The sequence below is a fragment of the Lissotriton vulgaris genome, chromosome 2_1, assembly GCF_964263255.1.
Source record: "Lissotriton vulgaris chromosome 2_1, aLisVul1.2, whole genome shotgun sequence".
In the NCBI taxonomy this organism is placed as follows: domain Eukaryota; kingdom Metazoa; phylum Chordata; class Amphibia; order Caudata; family Salamandridae; genus Lissotriton; species Lissotriton vulgaris.
Genome location: NC_141687.1, coordinates 157,332,049 through 157,350,888, shown reverse-complemented (window position 1 = coordinate 157,350,888; position 18,840 = coordinate 157,332,049). Strand labels below are relative to the sequence as shown.

Genomic DNA, 18,840 nt, shown 5'->3' with positions numbered 1-18,840 from the left:
CTTAACTGCGACCGTTATTTCGGCCCAGTGCGGGCATTCTAAAAGGTGGGCGGGGCCGTGTCGGCCGACGGCAGCACTAGCGAGGTAGTGCTGCTGACGGCAGCACGCAACGGGTTAAAAATATTTTTCAAGCTCCAGAATGCAACTATAAAACCTACCACAAGGTGGTCCTGCTCTCCAGCTAAACAGCACAGAGCTCTAGCTACAAGCATTAAAAAAAATACAATAAGCTTCTAGGATGATGGATTTAATGAGCTAGGAGACTTACTGGTTTTTTTTAATGCTGTAGGGTGGCTGGCGCACTCCCTGCAGAACCCCATAGGATTAAAAACATGTTTTGTGGTGCCCCTAGCTCTTCTAGCTTAAAAATATCTTTTAAAATTCCGTAAGGTATAATGGGGTGCTCCTTTGCAGGAACAGTAAATTTATAAATGAGCGGCTCTGGCCGCTCATTTATTATTAACTTTCTTCACAATTTTTTTTTCTCTAGGGGTTGCTGGGGAGCCCCAAGACCCACAAAGCACCACCAGCTCCCTGCAAGCGGCTCCATTTTTCGGGGCTTCTCAGGAGTCAGCACTTTTTTTTTATATATTAAGGGGTGCCCCGGTGGCCATTATTTTTGTTGGGGGCCACCAGGGGAGGCCCTGTGCTCTTGCAGCCCTGTCCGCGTTCTGCTGCTGTAGGAGCCAGGCATCTTTTCAATTTTAAGTGGAGTTTCTCTGTGCCATCCTGGGGCACCCCACAGCAGGTCTCTTGTTGAGGCTGAAGGGGGGAGGCTCAGGGCCCCTGCAGCTCCACCCTTCAGGAGCAGCTTTCTTTTGCTCCCCGGGTAGGAGCAGTTCACTCTTTTTCTCTGCCTGAGAACGGGCAGGGTAACGTTTTGTGCTCCCACCTGATGGGAGCTGGTTTGTGTTCCTACCAGGCCTGCCTGTGCTCTCAGGCAGGGAACTAGATGGTGTCCCGGAGGTTAGGGACCTCAAGACACAGTGCCTTGGGGGGGATGGAGTCTCTGGGTCCATTGAATGTCTCTGAGAGGGAGGCCACATGCCCCCTCCCCATTTGCCAAGTTATGGCCCCGGATGATGGGTGCCTGAGCCTTAGGAGGCTTGGGGAGGTGTGCATGCCAGCCACTCCTTTAATAAGATATGGCTCCCGGGAGATGGGGTCCAGGGACCTCTCTGAGGATCGAGGGGAGCCTCACCTATACTTTTTATGTGACCCGAGGGGATGGGGTTCCTGAGTTTATTCCCCCTTTATTAAATTGTCAGGCTGAGGGATGGATAACACAATGCCTTTGTGATGCTCGAGGAGGGGGACCACCCGCTCCCGGACCCCCAGATAATAAATGCACCACCTCCCAGGACATGGCCCACCCTGGGGGGTGTTTTAAAAAAAAATCTTTTATCGCATGGGAACCTACACTTTCTTTTTTTTTTAAATTGTACAGCAGATTCTCAGAACCTCTATAAATTTGTGGTAACATTTTTTTTTACAAAGTCCTTCACCCTAGACCCTAGGGCGTCAAAATATCCCTACCCTCTTAAGGTGTTTTTTTAAAATTTGTTTTTTTCCTAGGACTCGAGTCCTATGATCGCTGCCACCAAATTGTTGTCAATGTGTTAGCAGGCAATCAGATCTCATCATGAGATGTGTCGGCCCACTGATCCTCCCTGGAGTCAAATACACAATTATTTTGAACCTTAATTGCTCAAAAACTACTAAACGGATTTCCATCAAATCACAAAAAGCACTCTTTCTGGCCCAAGATCTAGCTTTCTGCCAATTTTTGTGTAGATCCATTCAGCTGGTTGGGCTTTAACTATATCTAAACTACCAATGGAAACATGAATAGGGATAACTTGTTTTGAGACCCCCACCCTTTTCCTCTGCCCCCGTTTAACGAATCACCCCAAAAACTTTCCATGCACAAAGTAGTAATAAAAAGTACTTTTTTTTTTAAAGTTGCGTGAAGATTTGTCAAACCGTTCCAAAGTTATTAGGAACTCAAAAAGACATTTCCTTTGAAAACATTATCCTAAGTAAAACATACCCCTGGGTGATACACACAAAGATAGATAGATAGATAGATAGATAGATAGATAGATAGATAGATAGATAGATAGATAGATAGATAGAAACAAGTGCAGAAACAAAAGCTAGAGAACCAGAAATATTGTTTGTACTGTACAGAGTAGTAGAGAGTGCATTTTAGTTACAACACACAGCATCGTCCAGTTCCTTTGTAAATACTTTTTGGTGTACAATTTTATTTGGGTATTACCAGTCAAACATTGAGACGAGGGGCCACTGCAAAGGTCTCCTGTGTACTTCCTTATAAATACCTTGTTGTTGAGCGCTGAGTCCTGTGTTGCAAGTCTTTGTAGTGTCTGCTGCCTGTCCACAATGGGTTTAATCTTAGCGCAGAGTTCAGCTACCTGTCATGATGGTCCTACACGTGTGGTGTTTGCCAGTGGAGAAGTACCAATCCCTGACCTTTCCCCATGAGGTTCCACCCCGCAGGCCAGGATGAGAGCTAGAATTCAGCGTTGGTGGAGTATGGAGTACAGTTTGCGGCTCTGAGCGCTGTGTGGTCTGGTGTGTGGCGGGTTCACTGTGAAAGAAAACTTCGCCCGCAACCCGCAATTCCTGTAATTTCGATAATCCCCCCCCACCCCCTCCGGGGCCAGTGGACAGCGTCGGGAGAAGTGAAACCCGAAGTGAAACAAGTGAATATCTGTTCTATATCTACCTTTGATCCTCGGATTGTGGATTAGGGACCTGTGGAACTTGGACCTTGGACTTTGGACTTTGTTGACTCAGGCGTTTTTTTTTTTTTTTTTGCCTGTTTTAGATATTTAGGGTGGTGCGCGTTGGTTATAATTTTAATCTCCAAGTGCTTCCTCTGACCTGAGAAAGTCTACCACGGTCATCATAGTCACCATAGCCTCAGTTGCCAGACGGGGGTCGGCGTGCGGCTCAGACTGGGCTACCTCTGAATCGCCCAGGCCTCGGGTAAGGTGTCACATGAATAGCCGTGGGTCTCTGCAGAGATATCTGGGGGCCATCTGAGGACTACTCTGTGGCGGATATAACGCCACTTAAAATCTGTCCTAAGGCAGTGCTTCACATCATTCAGTTATCATTCAGTTATCCTTTCTCTTGGAACGAATTGCTCTCTCCTGCTAGCCTTGTCACATCTCTAGCTGGAGGAACTTTAAGTTTACGTGGTGATAATCTTTTTTGCCATGGTAATGTCTGTCAGGCGATTGCGTTCTCAGTCTAAAGTAAAATCTGTAAACTCTCTAGAAGCCATTAACCATAGTGTCAAGAGTGATAAGAGTGACAAGAAGTCGTGGAGTCCCCCAAAACCTCAAAAATTAATCCGTAGACGCAGAATTGGTGCTCACCTAACTCTTTTAAAATCATACCCATCAATAACATCAATGTTCTCTAAAAAGGGAAGAAGTTTTAAGAGCGGAACAGGGCAAGACAATGAAGATCTTGGAGTTGTGGGAAATGAGGAGAAATCAATCGAGGAGATAATGGACTCCGAAATAATAGCAGAGAATGGAGTAGATAGCCATATATCAAGACCAGAACCACTCTTTCCTGTAATAATAATACAGAAATCTAATGGGGACGTAGACAATGTAGCGCCCCCACTATTGTAAGTCGAGCTGTTGGGTCATATCAAGAAGGGGTGGAGAAAAATCCGGGTCTGGAGATGGAATTGGCTCTATCTAGGAATGAGGTGGCAGTTTCCATGCAGAGTAAGGGTGGCGAAAGTGAGGACGTCACCCCTCCTTCTCCACTAGCAGATTTGATAACCCTTTTTGAAAAAGTACATGACAATGTAGGTGTATCTCAAATGAGTTTACTAGACTGCTTACCGTTAAAAAGAAGTGAATTTTCCCCTAAAAGTGAATATCAGAAAGTCCATTGTGACCTTAATGGGCAGGCAAAAACAGAAGACCTCACTCTACCGGATATTGCCATTCAATTGGAAAAGAATGCTGAACGGCTGAAGCAGTTAGAAAAATCAGGTGCTCAATGTTTGGTTATAGACCCCCATCTGAATAAGGAAATATTGTCTCCTCAGGCAGGAGTTCATTTACACATGCCAAATATGTATAGCAGTACACCTACTAAATTCTCTTTGACATCCGATTTTCATGATTTATCTATGCCCTGTGATCACCGGGTAGGGAATTCCGCGTTTTCATTGTCTAAAAATGAGACTGCACGTTCAGGGGGGGTAACGTATACATTTACCAAATGTGATTTTTTTTTAGCTGCAATTTTGTCCCTGCTGGAGAAGAGTGCCTCTAACTCGGATCATATCCTCAAAGTCCTAACGCCCATTTTGGGAGGGGTTTTAGATCTTAAACAACATAGCCAAGTATGTGCGAAGTGTTCCTTCCCTATATGTAACAATCCTTGTCAATTTAATGGCAGAATACATGATGCGGATAATGGCTTAGGGTTAGGCAAACCGAATAATCAGTTGGTGGATGTTGGATGTTTGCCGTTTGGAAGAAATCTGACTCCAAGCCCATCCCAATTTATCGTTAATGACTCTGCAAAGGTCCCCTTTGAGGGGAAAAATGTAAAAGTAAATGTCTCTCCAGTGACAGATACAGTGCGTGTTTTCCCAATCTTTAATATGAGCAAGTCAAAAAAAAAAAACTCATGATTCAGCTGAAATAATTAATATTTTAGAAGCCTCTGGGGTGAGGGAACATTTATTAGTAAGTGAGGGAAGTGTTAAAAACCATTGTAGGAGGAAAAGGAAGGGGAAAAATCGCCGGTTCCCAAAGCGTAAGCAGAAAAAGCTGCGGTTCCATAGCGTAGTACAATCGGATCATTCTAATTTCGCTCCTGACGAATTTGAGTACAACTGAGGAGCAAGATAATGTCCCCCAGCCGATTAGTCTGATTAGTAAGTCGAGTATTTCCCAGAATGAAAATGGGTTGGGTGAGGCCAGGAAAAGAAGGGATTCAAATTTGGAGAGTAGCACAGGAGCGACGGTGGATAATATAAAAATCTTTGCACCATCCCCAAGTATAGAACTAAGTGGGACCGCATGTGAATCAGTGGGTCCCGCCCTGATCTTCACGAAGCCTGATGTAAGTAATGGTGGGGGAGTTAGTTGAAATATGATTATATCGGTTAATAACAATAAAGGGGGTAAATTCACTGACTCCATGAGGAGTCCTTATGATACGAATGTATTCAGGTCCCCAGAGTTAGGTACTGGGCATGTGAATAATGCCTTAATTTTTATCCCTCTTTTTGATGCTGAGCCAATGACATTGAAAAGAAGGGCCCTACTAGGAATTCTATTGGAAATAGAGGATCTAAAGTTAATTTCCTCTAAAGATATTGAGTTGGTCCCTTTAGACTGGAAGGACATACCTCAGGTCACCAAAGCAATCTTTACTTCAGGGGTGGTGTCCTCCCTCGTGTTAGCAAATGTGGATGGCTTTAGGAAAAGAGGAATAGATGTCATTGTCTGCCCCACATCCCAGGGTGCTCCGTTGAAGTGTCTCGAAACTTCTTATTTTTGGAAAGGGATAGGATTAAATGACCATGAGGGTGACAATATGACTACTAAATTTGAGGATTTGGAAATTACAGTTGGGAGGGGATCGGGTGTAAGAAAAATAAAGGTAGTAGCACCCGAGGTTCATGAGTTTTTTGGCATTGATAGTGAAGATGAGGTGTCAAAATGGAACTGGATCGCAGGCACTTTGAATGGGGCTAAATCTACTAACACTATCCCCATGGAGCGGAGGTAGCCTACTAGGAACAATCGTGTCTTGGAATTTGGCGGGGCTAGGAAAAGAACATTTTAAGCTTATCTCCTTAGCACACCTAGACCCTAAAATAATCTGCCTCCAAGAGACGTGGGCAATTGAAGAATTCCAGTTAGATAACTACTACGTGTATTGTAGTGCAGCAAAAAAAGTCTATAGTGGAGGATTAGCCATCCTGCTAAGTTGCGAGTTAGATAACTACTACGTGTATTGTAGTGCAGCAAAAAAAGTCTAGTGGAGGATTAGCCATCCTGCTAAGTTGCGAGTTAGTATGGGTCCCTGAGATATTTATTCATCCATCAAATTGCTGTATCTGTGCAAGACCAAGACAACTTGGGATGTGCAACATTTCTGTATGTGGTAAATGTATATATTCCTCCTGGGAAGGCGTCCACCCCACTGGTCGACTCCATTTGCACTTTTGTGCAAAAGTTATGTAGCAATGATGAAAGAGTGTGTATCCTGATGGTAGGAGATTTTAATGCCAAGATTAATAATAGCTCAATTGCATCCTTTTCCAATTTGGACCTGGAGGAGGTTTGGTTTATACCAGATGCAGTATTCCCGTCCGATTTAAGATCTGATAAATGTGGCCTTTTACTGTTGCAACATTTGAGAAACCTTGACCTTATAGTATTAAATGGCAGATTCCCAGAGGATTCACTTGCAGCCCTCACCTTTCACGGGTCATATGGCAATTCCCTTCTCGACTATATGGCAGTTTCATTTCAACTGTTCGGGGCATGCTTCCAGTTTAAGGTTTTCCCTACTAATTTGAGTTACCACAACATATTGGCTGTCAAGATAGCTTTAAACTTCGAGAAACCTGATCTATGAAATCAGAGGAATGAGATAGTAACATATTCTCGAAGTAATGGCCGCTCTTATTGGTCACATAAGAACCTTCCGAATCTTCATTGGGTATTTAAGAACATTGCGTTCACTTTAACCTGGGAGACCACGATCGTGAGATACGAAAGAGTCATGACTGCTGTCAGAAAGTTGGGAAGAAAGATGAAAGGTGATAGCGCCGCCCCTAAAGTAACACTTCCTAATGAAATAAAAATTCTTAATAATAAGATAAATGGGTTGATCAGATCCCAATTTATAGACCCATGGCCATCAAGACAAAAAGAGATATATAGATTAAAACAGGTCTGGAAAAGGAAAATAGCTGCAGATCGCAGGGCCTCTGAAGACGAAAAATGGGTTAACCTACGGGAAGTGGCACTCTCGGGGGATACTAGAAAGTACTGGGCATTGATTGCCAAATACTGTGACAGTAGAGTAAAATCTCAGCCCATGTTGATCTCTGAATCTGAATGGTCTACCTACATATCCCTATTGTATGTCCCCAATCCTATAGATGCTTTGGTTGAGGGGTTCAATAGGTCCATATTTTTGGTAGAAGAGGTAGAAGCACCTATAATGAGCGAACTTGAGGGATACATTAAGGGGGCAAGATACTCCGGGGCAAAGGGGCCGGATGATGTCCCTGTTGCCATAATAAAAAAGGATTGTGGCGATTGGGAAAAGGTGTTACATCCCCTGTTCGTTTATTGTTATAAGTTTGGGGATATCCCTAATTCCTGGAAGGGCAGTATAATAGTACCTCTATATAAGAAAGGCCCTAAAAATTCTCCTGCAAGCTATAGGCAAATCTCCCGTTTGGACACAACGGGAAAACTCTTTGCAAAAAGCATCCTTGTCCACCTACAAGAGTGGGTATTCGGTAATAATTTAATTTCCCTTGAACAGTCTGGTTTTCGGAAGAATAGTGGCAACTTAGACAACATCTCTGTCCTGCAAACCCTAATTGATAAATATCCTGTGGGTCGGAGGCTTCCGCTGTATACAGCTTTCATTGACTTCTCCACAGCGTTCGATAGGGTAGATCGGGGGACGCTGTGGAGGAAATTGATAAAGATGGGGATCCCAGGGAATTTGTTAAGAGTAATAATTGCACTCCACTCTTCTGCCTGGACTCAAGTTCTGTTAGGGGGGACCCAAGGCCTATCAAAGAAAATCACCACCCACAACAGGTTGAAGCAGGGGTGCCTCTTGGCCCCTTTACTCTTCTCAATCTACATAAATGACCTTCCATGCCGGGTAGGGGAGAGTAAAGGGGACTCCACAAGTGGGTGATCTAAAATTAAGTTGTTTGCTGTATGCTGACGATGTAATCATCATGGACCGAACTCCAATCGGGTTGCAAAGACGTCTGACGGAGCTAGTCAGTTATACTAATGAATACTTTTTTAAATAAATACTTCTAAGAGTAAGGTGATGATTTTTAGTCAGAAAGGCTATAAGGTTAGATCAAATCTGAAATGGTTTTTGGGGGATGAAAATATGGAAATAGTGACATTTTATCCTTATTTAGGAATTTTTTTTACAAATAGGTGCTCTGCTATCAGACATTTAGATCACTGCAAAAGTAAAGCTATTTCACAAGCATCAGCAATTAACCGCTTGTATAAGCAATGCAGGAAAAGACATTTTTCACATACTATTGCAGTGTACAAACTAAAGATTCCGCCGACCCTGATTTACGCATGTGAAACAATTGACGAATGTGAGTGGGCTAAATTCGAGAAAGTGGAAGGTAAAATTTGGCGTCAAATATGTAACCTGAGTCACGCTGCATTAATCGCGGCTCTTAGGCTCGAATTTGGCCTTCTCTCAACGTATGTTTTGTCATTGGCAGGGACTTTAAGGTGGTGTAACGCTTTAATAAATGGTCAAGAAAATCTGTTAAGGCGAGCATTGCACAAGGAAATTTTTAATAATTTATTGTGTAAAAGTGTAATTTTTAGAAACTATTTAAAAGCTTTAAGCATTTTTGGTTTAGACTTAGTAGAGGCAGCAGTTTTAAACAAAATAGCATTAAAGCAATTAATTAAAAAGTTCATATATGTGATCTCACGAGAAAGAGATCTGAAAATATGCAGAGGGAATGGCAGACTGGACTGCATAGCGGAGACCTCAATTATCAAAAAATCCCCAGCCGTATGTTCTTTGGAACCTGAATCATGGTGTACGCAGAGTGATTCTACTCTCCAGAATGAGTTTGTTGCCGTTGAGGATAGTAACAGGTGCTTAGGAAGATATCCCCAAAAATGAAAGACTGTGATTTATGCAATGGTGGTATCCAAGATTTTAATCATGTTTTAATTGTGTGCCCAGCACTTAGTTCAATACGTCGCAAATTTCTAAGGCATGGTTTTCTACAATATAATATTTCGACAGCTGAACAGGCATGCAATTTTCTTCTGCACCCTCCGTCAGAACAGATATGTTTTAAGATTTTCTGCTTTTTTAAAGAATTTTTAAATGTATATTAGAAGCCAATAAGTGGGGTGATCAGTGGATAATGTAGTACCTTGTATAACTTCCCTTGTCTTAGCACTTTTGAGCGCTTTAAGTATTTTTAATTTGTGTAAGCATACGATAAGTAACAATTATTTATTAGTGTGTTTAACAATCCTGTTTGCTATTTAACTTTCTTGTGCAGCTTTCGAGCTATTTTGGTTATGTTGATGCTAGATAATTATTCTGGGCTTTGTCCAGGATTAGGGCATCTATGCACTAGCACTTTATCTTGATATATTTCACCTTCAGTAGCACTTTCAAAATCACCTGTTGTTAACTCTGTTCTTTGTCCTCGATATAAGAAATGTTTTAATTCTTTTTGCTTTTGTTAATCTGCTGCCTGTATATTGGATAACAATTGTATAAATGTAGCTGAGTTTATTAATCTTGGTCTAAAGCCAAAAGGGTCGAATCAGGTATAAGCCCTGGATAAAGATTAAGGTTTTATTGCGTCAGCACAATGTAGATTGCATGGGCACTTTACATGGCACTTTATAAAAACCTGCCGCTGTTTTCATTTAAAATTCATCTCCCAAAAATAAGATTTTTTTTGTTGTTTTTTTTTGGAAAACCTTTATTGTTACTTCAACCAGTTACAAATATGGCCCTACAACTACCAGGGCCGGCCGCTATTCAGTTTCATCACAGCAAGTCAGTTAGGACACGACTCGGCAGCCCAGGAAGCGAAAGTACCACAGATTCGGTTAAAACTGGCTATTAAGCATACCATGCGAATGACAGGATTCTAAAGGCTCCATTTTACAATATAAAAATAGAAGGATCAGGTGCCCAAAAATAAGATTTAAAAAAAAATTAGATTGTAATTATTATTTTAGATTAACGTTAAACGTACATTGGAGGAACTATACATAATTTCCTAATCATGTGCTGTTCAAATCTAATTGTAGATTAGATTAGATCGCTTCATTAAATTAGGGAGTCAGCCAATAGTGTTCCTCACTAGATAATGATTAGAAGATTTCAGTCCCCCGGAGTGATGTATTTAATGATTAACAGAGATTAGTCCTCTTAGGGAGGAGGTAATTTTTAGGAAAATTGTGTATTTCAGTATTTATTTGTAACTAAAGTTAGGGGTTTAATGAAACATTTATTATGTACTTTGTGTAATGTAGGATAATGACAGGGTGTAACCTCATGGGTTTTTAATACTGTTTTTTTATGAATTAATGTTTTATTGTAATGTTATGTGGAATTCTTCGGAATTCCAAATCATGATAAAATAAATTGAAATTGAAATTGAGAATTGAGTACAGTTTGCAAGGCAGAGTAGGAGTCTGGGACTGTTTGATGGGTATCAGAAGATGATGGGCAAGCTGAATGCACTGGTATGGGGACAGGGCTAGTCTTTCCAGGAGATAAGGACCTGAAGTATATTTTGGAGGTGGAGTGAGGGAACTGGAAGTAGAATCGACAAACCCCTGGCTGTTGAAAGTGTTGTGGATTGCAGAGTCAACATCATCTATACAATGATATGACGAACACATGCAGCTTTCTTTTTTTATAAATAGTATTCAAATACTGTTTTTTTAAACCTAAAATAGGCTCCTCTTATCACCCTTGTCATTTAATAAACAACACAATTTCTCACAAATGTTGGTTCCATGGAGCTCCCTCAAGCTGATTTATTTCACATCATTTTCACCTGTCTTTTTGCTCATCAATTTTGGCCAAAGCTGTGGGCCCAAATTAATGCAATTTTTCATATCAATATTCCTTTTTCATATCAAAATATATTTGTAGGCAGTTTATTAGAAAAATGGAACATATCACAATGCCCTACAAAATTATTGATTTATTGGATATTGCTTTTCAATAAATAACTAAAAATTGGAAAAACTAGTCCGCTTATTTTTCAAGCATGGTGTTATTGTGTCTGTTACCATGACAGACTGGATAGAGCATATTTTCACCCCAGAGATCTCACCATACGCAAAGGTACTCTCTGGTCACTGGTTGCTAGTTACTTAGACTCATCTGCGGCCACTGCTTTGGGACCTCACCATTTTCTAGAAGAAGTTCCTACGCCTTTTTGAATGTTTTCCTCTACACACGTCTAGTTTTTGTATTCTAGTTTCTCAAAGAATTATCTACTTATGTTTTATGTCATAATTATACCTTTGTATACTTATTGCTGATACATCAACTATGCCTTTTATATTTTCCTTATCTTTCTGTTGTCTTTTCTTTCTCCTTTCTCTCTGCTATTCTTATTACCCCATTATTGTCAAATAGTAATCATTTATATAATGTACTACCTATTATTTTTTTGTTATGAGATGACTTATTTATTGTTTCTTAATCTATAATAAAACTTCTTAAACTTAAAAAACAGGTTTGTGCTTTGTCCCTTTATGTCGGTTTGTCCGTCTTTCTCTTCCATCGTCGATCTGCTTCGTTTATTTTTTGGAAACGTCTGACACAGAGTACCAGGCTCAAAGAGAGTGTTAGTGACCTCCCCCCACCAACCCACCCCCCGCCGGCAACCTCCGACTCAAATTAAACACTGGAAAAATTGAAGTTCCTTTTATTTGAGCCCGCTGATTTCTTTCATGACTGTGCATAAGACCATATTTCACTTTTCATATAGCATCAGAAGTGTGGCTCAGGGGTTAGAGGCGGCAGACCTGGAGCTTGAGTTCAGCCCTGGACCAGGGTTCAATTCCCCGCCTCGGCGGGTATTGGGCTCAATAATTCCACGGACTCGATAATTCTCGCTCCGGTGCCTTCTCGACTCACGGGTTCACACTCTGCGACTCTGGGCAATAGCTTGCTTAATCTCCACATCGGCCCCTCGCGGTGGGATGCCTGGCTTTCACCTTGTGGATACCCTGCCAGGGTTATCTCACAGGGGAATACCAGGACGGGTTCCCTAAGCAAGCGCGGAGATGCCCCAGGGTAAGTCATGCGCTATATAAGCTTCATACATTTACATTTACATCAGTTATAACAATAGGGTTTGCACAGTCATAGAATTCATTTAGTTTCACTCCGTATTGTTTTCTTTTTTACTTTTATTAAAGTAGATGGCTATTCATCTAAAAAAAAGTATTCCAACAGAAAATTCAAAAGTTTTATTGAGGAGACAGTAGCATTATTATAACAATGTTTTTCTTCCTGTTTAGGGGAATAAATTATGGGGTGGGAGATTTGTTGGTGGTATCGACCCAATCATGGACATGTTCAACTCCTCGATTTCCTATGATAAGCGCATGTGGGAAGCCGATATCCAAGGAAGCCAAGCTTATGTGAAAGCACTGGAAAAGGCAGGCCTTGTGACCAAGGCTGAGATGGAACAAATCATTACTGGACTTGATCAGGTATTAATTTTCTTCCTGTTTCCTACTGTTGTTGTTAAAAGGTTAACGTTATGGATCATCACAGATTACTGCTTAAGAATCACAACTTATCCGCTTTTTCACATCCGTTGAATGTTGACATTGTGGCCATGCTTCTTCTAAAGTTTCTGATGTTGTAAAAGTTGTGGCATTCCATTATCAAGCAGTAATCTTCTTTAGGAAGTAGTTCCCTTGTTGTTCTATCACACCGTAAATCAGATTAGTTTGTGATGGATTTTGCAACTAAGGGGTCACAAGATGGCATAGTGAAAAATGTAAACAAATATTAGTGAACACAGTTGTGTTATCTTGTCTAGACTCCTTTTGGAGCATGTACATAGGCTCACCAAGACATCTTCATGAACACTCCAATTGTTCCAGTTAAACCTAACTCCATACGATCTAACCACATAACAACTGCCCTGAGGGTCATGAGGTTTGAATCTTCAAAAGTAGATTAAAAAACACATTTCTCTGTAAAGCCCCTGCATCCAAAGTCCTAGTTACTACAGTTGTATTGTTAACTAATTTTTATCAGCTTTTATTTTACAATTCTTAATAGCTTTTATTTCGTTCTTAGACACTGGACCTCATTCCCACATTCACTTCTTGGAGCTCACAAGCAACTTTTGAGCACCCACTAAAACCCCAATAGGTATAAAAATAAAATTGAAAAAAAATCATAATTCAGGTAAAGACCTTTGCAGGATCCGCATAATGGAGATGAAACTGAGCCACAACTGAATAGCCCTGGCCAGAAAGGTTTTTGGGCAGATGCTTCATTATGTGAAGTTGTATTTATTTGTGAAAACAAACATTTCTACCATACTAGGTGATTGAATGGTCACAATGATTTGTGGTGGAGGTAATGTGTGGTGAATGGGACAATAAAAGAAGAGATTTAGTAAAAATAAGGCACCTGGGGCCAGATGTAGGTAAATCCCATTTACCGATTTTGGAATACCGAATTTTACCGATTCGGTATTTCAAAATCGGTAAATGGGATGTAGGTCCCAACATCTGGATATGTTACCGAATCCTTAAAAATTCGGTATTTACCGATTCGGTAAATACCGAATCGGTATTTGCTATAGAATCCTATGGGCCTTGAAGCCCATAGGATTCAATTCAAATACCGATTCGGTATTTACCGAATCGGTAAATACCGAATTTGTCAAGGGTGCAGGGGGTGTCACCTTGACACCCTCTAGCACCCCCAAAACGGGCATGTGTGCAATGTGGCACACAGACATGCCCTAAGGGCACGTCTGTCTGTCACATGGCACATGTGTACATGCACAGATGTGCATGTACACAGGAATCGGTATTTTACCATGGATTTGTATTCCATGGTAAAATACCGATTCTGTAAGCCATGTGCCAATGGAAAATTGGCTACCCACATAGCATTTTCGGTAATTTTACCGAATCGGTAAATATTACCGAATCGGTAAATATTACCGATTCGGTAATTATTACCGATTCGGTACTTATTACCGATTCGGTAATAATAACGATTCGGTAAAATTACCGAATATGTGCCCCTACATCTCCATAGCCTTTTACCGATCGGAAACGGCCGAAAATCGGTATTTTCGGCCGATTCCGATCGGTAAAGGGCTACCTACATCTGGCCCCTGATCTAGGCAGAAGGCGATGTAGATACGAAATGGAATGCTGTCAGGCACAAGAACTCATATTGTCCAGATTCAAACAATGCTGCCGCCTCGAGACAACTAATCGAATTTAGTCTCCATTTGGAGATTTGGTCGTTTTTTGAAGATCATCGTGCCATAAGATTACACATGAAAAAACTACAAGGGTTTGGCAATGAGCCCAGCAAGGCCACGCCGAAATCTGAATAATCTAAACAAATGCCATAATTATTAACCTCAGTCAATAAGGACAATGATTGAAACAATTCTCTTCAAGAAACCACTTTTTCCGTTTCTTTCAAATTCAAATTCTTTAATTAAATCTTTTTATACAACTTTTTACTTTGAAGCTATTTTGTCGAAATTTTTTTCACATTCATAAACAACATTTATTTTTTTATCTGTTTAGGTGCCCCTTAAAATACTTCACTCACATTCCCTCTCTAAAAACCTCTACAACCTATATACACTGTGTCAGACTCATACTCTTATAAACCTAATCTTCACATCCATCCATACACTCTATAATACTACATTCATACAATGCCCACCCTGGAATCCTTTAAAAAACCCTTATTTATGGTGAAGCATTACAAATTGAAATATTATGTACAAGATTAAATATATGCAAAATGGATATACAAAAAGGCCATCTGACCAATGAAATGCAAATTCCAATACAAAGCACAGATTTAATAACTACAGATTGGCCTAAATGTCACAATGGTCCATATTTTTAATCTTTTACATATTATTTCATGTGATGTGAAGATTAGGTTTATAAGAGTATGAGTCTGACAAAGTGTATATGATGTATATAGGCTGTAGAGGTTTTTAGAGAGGGAATGTGAGTGAAGTACTTTAAGGGGCTCCTAAAAAGATTTATAAAAAATGTTGTTTATGAATGTGAAAAATTTCGACAAAATAGCTTCAAAGTAAAAAGATTTAATTAAAGAATTTGAATTTGAAAGAAACGGAAAAAGTGGTTTCTTGCAGACAATTGTTTCAATCATTGTCCTTCTTGACTGAGGTTAATAATTGTGCAGCACTGGCATTTGTTTAGTTTATATAAGATTACACATAGCAGCACAGTGAGCGGAATACCATTACTCATATCTAAATACAGGTCTGATTCTCTGGATCAATTGAATGGTGGCAGCATCCTTAGACCGCATTCTCTGACCACAACAACCGTTTACAAAGTGTGTTTACTCCATAACAGAGTGTTACCGCTGTGCAGCAATCTTCGCCCCTCCATTCCCAAAGCCGTGAGTTAGTCCATTACCCATTAAAAATTACTGTGGCTCTTCCTGAAGAAGGCGCTTGTATGCCGAGACACGCATAGAAGAATTTACAAACTACATTACATCTCAGCCACTTGTCATTTTTTTCATTGGAATTGAGCTGTACAAAGCTTTATTTCGATATAGAAATATCTTAAAAGCACATAACAATAAAAATACAATTCATGTTATTAATAAAAACACTTAATAAATAGTTAAAAAGACAAGATAAAACAGTATTAAACCATTTACAGCTTTGAGTTAATTGAGAAAATAAAAACGATTGTTTATTTCCTGTTTTGTCTTTGATTAAGTAATTGTTTTATGTTTTGGCTAGTTAGTCAATACATTATTTGTACATCAGCCATGCATTTCTAACCATGTATGTCCATGTCATAATTTTACCTTTTATATGAATAAAATGACACCATTTTAATTGTTTTTGTCCGGTAACAATGCACTTATATGGCCATCATTCTTTCATGTGTAGGACTTGATTTTCAATAAGACCCGAGTTGCCTAGGAAAGTTATTTATGTTACAATACAGGAAGAGTACATTACATACGATTCACTTTACTACAATATGTACATTTGGACTAATTACGTTTTTCAGTTTTTTTTGCTTCGAGATCATACAAGTATGGGACCATCCATAACAGTTTACTTCTCTTGAATAAGACTGTTAAAAAATGTACAGACTATATAAGAAATAGTAATAGATTCAGTATTATAAAGCAATGATTGCATTGTTAATTTTATTAACAATATGCTGCAATACATCAGTTTTAAATAGGGGCAAATTAATAATATCTTTACAAAATCTTGAATCCTAAAAAGTACACCGTGCACATACTGTTCCCTATTGTGTATGGAATTCAGCAACGACTCTTGAGCGGGTGAGTTAAGGCAATCCGTTGTCAACCTTGTGAGTCATTTCAGTTGATTAGTGGGTTTTTGTTGACCCACTGCAGCCTAATATGTTGCAGATAAAATTACAGTATGTTCTTAAAAATGTTTCCTAGTAATTGCTTCTTTCAACATCAGTTCCTTTTTTGAGGAACATTGTTCAATTTGCAGTTTACCTCGATTAATTTTTAGACGAATGGTTGCACAATTATTACTCACTTTGAATATTGACAATTTCCATTATCATTTAGGACCATTGACAGTAAATGAAGAAGAGTAGCTCTGGTGGCTTCTTCATTGAATCCCTGCCTTAAGAATTGGCACCCTATGCCCTTAATTATTAGTGTTCAGCATAAGTGCAGAAGGACATGACCCATTCCAGGTTTTTGTGATATAGGCATAGCTTGAGTCACTGCACTTTTACCAATAGTAGGAATGTAGTCTTTAATGGTAGAAAGCTGACCGGAGATGACCTTCACTCCCATACAGCAGCATGGGGGAAATATTCGGCTCTATGCTTTTTAAAGCTCTTAAATATGAAAGCCCACGAGCCCTCTGAAGAGGACTTTCCTTTCAAGGTATGTATTTGGGGGTTTTCGATTGTTAAAGTGTTTAGCCTTCTGGTTCAGAACTTCATGAAGGGTGTTAGCACTCCTTGCTAGTATCACTGAATCATTGGCACGTGTTATCTGCATGCCATTTTTTTTTTAATATCCTTGATTAAATAATGAAATAGGACAGGACTGGTACCAAAAAGAATCTGTTTTTTACTCCCTCGTCCATTGAAAATGTTGTTTTACATTGCCTTGATGATCTGTATGAGATCTGCGTGGTTGAGGAACTCTAAAACATGCAAACTAGATGTCCACCATCGTTCTGTGTGTATGGTTCAGAGCAGCGGAGGTTTGAGGAGCATCTGTGTGCAGGAGAGGGATTTGTATGCCTGATATTCACTCAGCCCACCCCCACATGTGCTGTGTGTAAAACTTAGAGAGGTTATTGGTCCTCAGGATGAATTTGTAGTGTTTACCCAGGTCCGATTTATAGGTAGTACGGTGAGTCGCTCAGTATTTGTGAGGTCTACATCGAAGGGAATTTGTAAGGAAATAAGGAGCAATGCTCTGTTCTTTATACAGAACAGAATACTATAGGAGTAGTCCCCTATGACAAAATACTTACATTTTTAAGGGTCACTCAGTTATTCTTTTCCAGAAGGGAGCTCTTTAGTTCATTGAATGTATTCTCACCCCTAATGCGATTATTACTGGCTGTAGTGCTTTATCCATCCCGAGGTGCACCTTACAGCAGATGTAGAGAACTTCCTAATAAGGTGGTTGTGAATACAGGGTGATTTAGGATGGAACAAAGTATTGCCATTCTTATGTGGAGGGGCAGTTGAGGGTTGTTCTTCTGTGGGTCTTGCAGTAGACACTTGATCAGGTCCTGTGGATGGAAAGAGTGTTCTGGAGATTCATAGTGGTAGGGATGCATGTTTAAGCAGGGGCATCCTCAGAGGGTGCGCAGGCAATAGGACCCTCTTCGAGGTGAAGCTTTTGAGGATGATCCCGCCTGATTAAGGGCTATAGTGCAATCATCAGGGCAGGCATGCATCAGCTGCTTGACCAAGACAGATACTGTCTCAACCCTGGCCAGAGTCAAGAGACCTTCAGCAAATGGCCAAGAAAGGCTTTATATGGTGTAGGGCAATGTGAATAATGACGTGGCAGTGTGTGAGTAACATACTGTTGCTAGCTGTGGTTATACAGGTATATCACTGCTTGCTTTACATACTGGCACATTATCACAGTATAGATACTTCTGTTGCTGAAGCCAGAGCCTCTAGGACCAGCACCCTGAGGATAATAAACAACCTGCACCAGTCCTCATATTCGGTACAACAGTTCTGACATCTGAGACTACTGACCAAGCTCCTCTCCCTCTGCACAGTGAGCAGCCTCTTGGAAGAATGCAGACCCCCCAGTCTTGTTTCAGCATCAGTGATAACCCCATACAATGTGGTACAGTGAACGGATGTCTGGCACATTTCAACAGAGTCATTAGCAAGCTGGTAGGGTTACCATTAGCAACATTCTGGAAAATGGTGGCATAATCCTAAACTAGAATTGTTAGCACCCTGGGACTGTATTGTGGAATATGCGAGCAACAATCGTGTGCATTTTGGTACCTTGCATTGGAATATTATGGCATCCTTCTAGCATATATTGGCATCAGTTCTCATGTCACGTTTCTGGTAGAGAAAACCTGATTTGCCTTTTGCTAACAAATTAGACAGTGTTGAACATCATGTATTATCCTGGCATAATGTTTATAACTGATCTTATTTATTCTGAGGCCAGTGTTTACCTGAGCAAAAAAAACAAGGCTCCAGCAGGGTACAATTACATTACTTACTACAAGTTCGTGCATCTTACTTTTTCACAATATTCATC

At 40.3% G+C, this 18,840-nt stretch overlaps 1 protein-coding gene across 1 annotated transcript in view; it reads left to right on the top strand.

The window, feature by feature from the left end:
* Positions 1–18,840, top strand: part of ASL (argininosuccinate lyase) — a 150,398-nt gene that overhangs the window by 35,534 nt on the left and 96,024 nt on the right. The window contains exon 3 of the mRNA XM_086954622.1: positions 12,333–12,527. Within this exon, the coding sequence (XP_086810748.1) occupies positions 12,333–12,527 (195 nt within the window). The remainder of the gene's footprint in view (positions 1–12,332; positions 12,528–18,840) is intronic.